Source organism: Scleropages formosus, chromosome 23, assembly GCF_900964775.1.
Source record: "Scleropages formosus chromosome 23, fSclFor1.1, whole genome shotgun sequence".
In the NCBI taxonomy this organism is placed as follows: Eukaryota; Metazoa; Chordata; class Actinopteri; order Osteoglossiformes; family Osteoglossidae; genus Scleropages; species Scleropages formosus.
In genome coordinates, this window is record NC_041828.1 from 8,104,541 (window position 1) to 8,111,067 (window position 6,527).

Here is a 6,527-nt window from a genome sequence, read left to right on the forward strand (position 1 = left end):
TAAAACCCCAGGAAGGGGTCCGAACGCAGCAGACCTCGCTGAAGGCAAGGGACAGTCTGGACTTCTGACAGCCACAGAACCCAGAAGGAGAAGAGAGAGGCAGAAGAAGCGGAACCGGCACAGTCGCAAGAACAACAGGTGTAAGTGACCGAGACCACGAAACTCATGATCAGCATCAGGAGGCAACAATTTTATCTACAAAACAATGAAGTGACACGCGTGGCCTGCTGATTTTAAAAAAGAAAGAAAAAAAAAAAACAGCTGAATTTATCTCATTTTCGCTTAAAGTTTGTTGGTTAAAGCTGTCGAAGAACCCGGGCGGGTTCGAATCCCACCGACTGCTGTAGTACCCTTGAGCAAGTTGACTAGTTAGTTAAGATTACCCAGCTGTATAAATGGGGAAATCATTTTAAGTTGCTTCACACTGAAAGTTACTTTGGAGGAAAGTTCCCAAGTGGAAGATTTCCATAGGCGAAGCAGGACATAATAATAATAATAATAATAATAATAATAATAATAATAATAATAATAATAGTGGCATCCGTCTCCAAGGTGACTTGGAGTGTTATACAGTTTTGTAACGTTTTGACTGATACAGTGGGCTACTGTTACTCTATTAATCCTGGGTAAATACGTTTACTAAGGGTGTTACAGCAGGAGTGAGATTCGAACGCCATCAGATTGTGAAGAAACCGCTCGAACCACTACGCCACCTGCTGCACCGCAAAGTTACATGTGCAGCTTTCAAGGCATGAATTTCTGCGCACATGCAGTCGGGCTGCCAGCCTCGCATAAAATGTTACAGTTTATACGTATTTTCTGATTATTCGGGAACTAAAAATGACAGAGTAAACCGCAAACGATAACAGTTTCGTGGAAGACGTGTACAAATTGTATGAAGACAACACTTTTAAGGTCTCACGAGGTAGCACTGAAATTTGTTTTTAACACATGACAGTCTTCTCCTCTATCTGTTCTTCCCTGCGCTCCCAGCGGCTCGCTGAAGATGCGCCCAAATCCCGCCATGTGGCTCGGCACTGCGGCTCTAGCTTTCTGCGCGCTCATGTGCTTCGGCACGCTGGCGGACGCGTACCCCTCGAAGCCGGACAACCCAGGAGAGGACGCTCCGGCCGAAGAGCTCGCCAAGTATTACTCCGCGCTGAGACATTACATCAACCTCATCACGCGACAGAGGTAAATAAGCGGCAGGTGTAATAACGAGAGCGCGCACTGGAAAAGCAGGTGTAATGCAGCGCACGTAACTGTTATTGTGCTTTTCGTAATCCAGTGTTTCCCCCATGATAACATTTTATTTAAAAATGTTGGAAAGGCGGCTGTTGGTTTTGATTGCAGGTGTGATTTACCTGCCTGGTCAGTTATTTGAGCTCCCGTTGAAAACTGAACATATATGGAATAATAACACAAAGGAGGTAAAGTAACAGCAATATTTCTACCAATCCATGTAATAATTCCCACGTCGTGGAGCAAAAGACTGCAGGCGTGAATTTTCGAAAAGTTCACCAAATCTCTTTTATCATGTTCTCTGTATTTTTACTCCGCATGCCATTTCTGCGATCTTATGTTATGCTACTGGACCGAAGTAATTTGTGAAATTGACATTTTTTTGCGAGTTTAAGACTAACAGCAGCCCTCATCATGCTTTATTGCAGCAGACAAGCAGCTACTTCACGTCCCTGTCGAGATTTCTCACAGTTTGCAAGTGAAGCCGAACAAAACCGCAAATTATACCTTATATTTATGAGTTTTCAATGAATATCTTAAGTTTTGCCACACCTCTTAAGGATTTCATTTAAAAAAAAAAAACTTTTTGGGCTGATATTGCCTGTTCTTTGTTTTTGCTGCCTGGGTTTAACTGGGAGACTGGAAACTGTAAGAAACGTATTGCAATTAGAAACTGCGATTAAGAAAACTCCAGATGCAGAAGCACCTGAGAATGAAGGGAAACTGATCTAACGGTGAACGGAGCGCTCATGTACAAACAGGGGCCCTGACGGCTTCCCTTCGGCAGGTATGGGAAAAGGTCCGGTGCCGACACCCTGCTGTCAGACCTGCTGCTGAGGGAGAACACGGACAACAGCCCGCGATACAGGTACAGCACCCCGTGGCGGTGACAGAATGACAGGGAAAGTGACAGAAGAGAAAGGCTGCTCTGACACAGGATAGCCCGGACTGAAATGGGGTTTAGATGGCTGGCAAAAGGTGTGAGGATGACTGATCCAGCAGCAGAGGGTGGCTCATACGGGATCAGTGCCCTGAGATGATGGTTCCTGGTTTATATAGGATGACTTGACTGAAGGCTCAGGATGAACGGAGCGATGGCACTGAAACACGACAGGTGGCAGCACAGCAGTGAAAGGCAGAAGGTGAGCGGTAGAGAATGAGCTGTAGAGCAGAACGGGATAACAGAATGGGATTCTGGGTAGAGGACGAGGGGACGGACACCTGAATTTCGGGGGGGGGGGAGGAAGATCCGCTACAAAATCTCATTGTACATGTACCTTGGGGGTCCTTACAGCTGTCCGTCATGTTAATAATTAATAACTTAGTGCCTGGATGCTGACAATTATTTATTTTTTTTTAAAGTGCATCAAATGACCAAATGTCACAGAGTAACTTGTGCTTCATAAAACTTTGCTCTGTTTCTCTCTTTTCCCAGATATGAGGACCCACCTGTGTGGTGATGTCAGAATATATTTTTGTCCCTTCTGTACCTCATTTTACCAACAATGGCCACAGCACAACACACAGAGGTACTTTTACTCTGCCAGGAAGACCCCCACACCAATGTCTCAAAAACACACGGTTGTCCCAACGCTTGACTTTAACAGCACAGACGAGACACCACTGCAAAGATTCAAATGGTCCTCACGTGGCCAAGACTGCATGCAATTACTGCTGAACCATCTGATGGGAAACATATGGTACCTTTGAACCTTATTTATCCCGATGACTTGTTAAAATAAAAATCGCTGTGCAAAGGTATTATTAAAATGCATTCTTTAAAAATAAACTCGTTTCTTGATTGTCCAGGTTACAGTGTTTTTTGCACGGAGAATTGTAATTACTGAAGGTGTCGTTTAGGTCCAGTCATCGTGTAAGATGGTAAATTCTATTGAAAATGTTCTGTTTGGCATGCTGGGAAATGTGGAGAATTTAATTGAAGCAAAGATATAAAAGAAAGACCGCATGTTTAAATTTTGTTATTCTATTAACAGAGATCATTTTCCCATTGTTATTTATTGCTGAGTCACATAAAATTGGCTGATGTTTCAAAGTAGGTTGCAGTATCACTGTCTTATGATGGATTGGATGTTGGAATATTGATATCGTCGTCCCTGTTACGTTCAGTGATCTTCATTGTGAGCTGTGAACAGAACATAACCATAAAAGTGACTTTATGAAGTCAGACAGTCAATGATTACCGTGTTTTCAGCTTCACTTTCAACTTTTGAAGAGCCTATACCGATCATTGTTTACTCACATTTATGGTAAAACCTGGACAACACAGTCACACACTACTGGCCTTCAAGCAATGTGTGGTAAAACACCGTATGTTCTTGACATGTGGTGTTATTTACCTTTATTCTGTTCTGTATTCTATAACCTTTATACTATAAAAGTCCAAACGATTGTGTATCTGCCCTTCACTGCTGAGCCAACCTGCTGGAATGACCATAGTAACATTTTACCACAATTTACTTCACCGGGGTCCGTTGTGGTACTCCGCTTAACTGCTTTACGTTCTACATAACTGCCTCATTTGAAACATTTTAATGCGTTTGCTTAAAAATACCTTGATTTTGTTCCTTTGCCAAAGTAAAAGTGCCAAAGAGGGTCATACAGCGATTCTACGTCCTCGGAACAAAATGATATGCAATGTTTTATCAAGCACCCCATTGTGAAATATTAAACTTTGGTCAAAATTGTTCCAGGGACTATACAGTGATGACTTATGGAGTTTAAATAGATAAATGATACATTACAGTAAAGTTTATGTACCGCAGTAAGCTAGTTGGTAGGTAAGAGCATAGTGGTTAGAGCTGCTGATGCAAAAATGACTGTTTTTAATCTCATATAATACTCCTGAGCAAGGTAAAAACTATGAAAGATGTTTGAATTCAAGGAAAAAAAGTAGATTTAATGGAATAAAAACTATGAAACAGCATGAATTGACACTAAATTCCCTCAGTGTCTTAATCAGCAGGACTGGATATCACCACACTTTCTATATCATTTATCATCTTATTTATAAATTGTGATGTGCGATTTTTTTTAATTTGTCATCTTATTCTTAAACTGCGATACGTTTTTACCATCGAGACGAGTGTTGAAGAAGCTCGACTTTTGAGGGACACCGGCTCTCAAATATGAATTCTTTCCCATTTCCCAAAGGAAGGATCTCTCTCTCTCTCACACACACACACACACACACATATTGTGAAATATATCCCCAGGGGTAAAGGAGTGTAGTGTAAAATGTTTAGACATCAACCATCCACATTTGTGCAAGTGATTTATCTAATTTGGGGGCAGTTGATAGTGTAGAGGTTACAGCTGCTACCCGTGGACCCAAAGGTTATAGGTTCAAATCTCACCTCCAATTGTAGTACCCTCCAGCAAGGTACTTACCCTAAATGGCTCCAGTAAAATTACCCAGCTGTATAAACGGGCAAATAATTGTAGGTAATTTTGGAGAAAAGCATTGGCTAAATGAGTAAATATAACGTTCAGTTTGAGGTGTCTGTGTTGTATCTGGATGTTCAACAGTGATTCTGACACTGCAGGGCATTGACCAAAAGCAGCAGCTTGCCTTCCCTAAAGCTGGAAAGCGTTGCAGTGTCAGAATCACTGCTTTCCTCCATAATTATGGTTAGGTTATGGTTCCATAACCTTTCAGGGCTAAACAAAGCTCATCCGTGGTTAAGCCACATAAAAGGGCTTTGAGAGGAATGCGACAGAGGGCACGATGCCCTCGCTGCTCAGCCTGGCAGACAGGTGTTAATGATGTGTCCACCAGTGTGTTGATACCACAACACCATGTTTCCCTAAACCCGGTAAAAGGCACAGTTACGTTCTCTACGTACTCCTCTGGGCTTTGCATTTGGGCCGGGCCACACTTCTCACGAAACGGATCTTGGGGGATAAAACGCAGCATCATCGAGCGCTCAGCTGTTCTCCAAAGTGGCGGATTAGATATAAGGGGATGAATTAATTTTCAAAGTGGTGACTGACCAATCAGGAATATCCTCCCTAACCTGTCCAGGCTTTTCTCTCTTTACTCCACAGGCTGAGTAATATGATTTTTTTTTGGGACTTAGAACCGACGTGGTTTTTATATAACAAGTATTTATAGGTTGCAGCAATTAATATATGTGAACTCTAGATCAACGCTTTTTTTCTTACTGTAAAAACCTCCATATGAAGGGAACCTCTGAGACTCAATTTTCATTCTGACACGTCGATAGAATGAATGGACTTTGCGCCCACGACGGAAGTGTCATTAGTGGCACAATACTGCCACCTGGTGGCAAGGCGAGGAAAAGCAGCCAACCTGGAACATTCATGGTTAAGAAACCCGGCTCACGTCCCTGTTTCCAGGATAGGCGACGGACCACGGCGACTCTGCAAGGAACGCGGGTATAAATTGATCTAAAATAAAGGCAATAGACTCAGTTTCCTTTTTTGACCGCGGCGTCTGTTAGACCATAAAGCCACCGAACTGCGGATCAGAGGAAGCAGGACAGCAGCTCCGCAGCCGAAGCTCAGTCATTCGTCGTGTCGCGGTGTGGGAAGCGAAGCCGCGCGCAGGGACGCAGCGTGGAACACGGCGCGCGCTCGGGGACTCACAGCGCTGTCCGCGCGGAGAAGTAAATCCCGCAGCGCGTGCCAAAGAGCGTACACAATGAATGATCGCTGATTTGCTGCTTGGTTTATCTAAACTTCCGTTTATTTACATAGTTCCGTTTAAGGAACGAGTGGATGTACATTTTACCAGCGATTATGCGTGATGTTCAACGAAATGATTTAAAAGAAAGGTGAAAACCGCTGTCAGAAACCGCAATCATTTATTATGATGCTCGTAGTCTGTTTGCATTCGGTTTCGCTTGGCCCCCAGGATCAGGAAGAAACGTTCAAACGACACATGACATGCCCATATACAGAGCCATAGAATGCAAGTTTTCGAAATATCAAGTTAAACATAAATTATAATTCTATACTATAATTTATAAAGAACTAACTGAGATTCATATACGTAACAAAATAATTATTTTTCAGGTTTAGTGACTAAAATTCATTTTGACCAGTTTTATACAAAAACACGTTTGTGTCCATCAGCTACCGCTAACCAAATAGCAGATAGTCTTCCAGAAAAATCATGAATAAAAACTAGAAAAATATTTAAAAAAAAAACAATTTTTTTAGCGCAGTAATCCCTGTTTGGGACCCTGGGGGGAGTAATCGGAGTTGTACTTCGCTGTGATTGGTAGATGGATCTTAACGTCATG

General features: G+C 42.5%; 1 protein-coding gene across 3 annotated transcripts; it reads left to right on the forward strand.

Annotated features, from left to right (window-relative positions):
- npy (neuropeptide Y) lies at nucleotides 1-3,164 on the forward strand. 3 transcript variants are annotated; one of them, XR_001966063.1, is made up of 5 exons: nucleotides 1-140; nucleotides 994-1,194; nucleotides 2,030-2,110; nucleotides 2,302-2,384; nucleotides 2,678-3,164. XR_001966063.1 is itself a non-coding variant. In XM_018750426.1 (4 exons), exons 2-4 carry the CDS (start codon nucleotides 1,007-1,009, stop codon nucleotides 2,700-2,702), a joined length of 294 nt encoding a protein of 97 aa, XP_018605942.1. In that variant the 5' UTR covers nucleotides 1-140; nucleotides 994-1,006; the 3' UTR covers nucleotides 2,703-3,164. The 3 variants fall into 3 exon arrangements, 1 of the variants encoding a protein (XP_018605942.1); XM_018750426.1 differs by lacking the exon at nucleotides 2,302-2,384; XR_001966064.2 differs by lacking the exons at nucleotides 1-140; nucleotides 994-1,194 and adding an exon at nucleotides 1,202-1,430.
- Nucleotides 3,165-6,527: the final 3,363 nt, after the last annotated feature.

Bases quoted from the DNA above. Each gene is read 5' to 3' on its own strand.
- npy (XM_018750426.1), top strand. From the start codon at position 1,007: ATGCGCCCAAATCCCGCCATGTGGCTCGGCACTGCGGCTCTAGCTTTC. The intron at 1,195-2,029 runs GTAAATAAGCGG...TCCCTTCGGCAG, and splicing joins AACCTCATCACGCGACAGAG to GTATGGGAAAAGGTCCGGTG. The intron at 2,111-2,677 runs GTACAGCACCCC...CTCTTTTCCCAG, and splicing joins GACAACAGCCCGCGATACAG to ATATGAGGACCCACCTGTGT.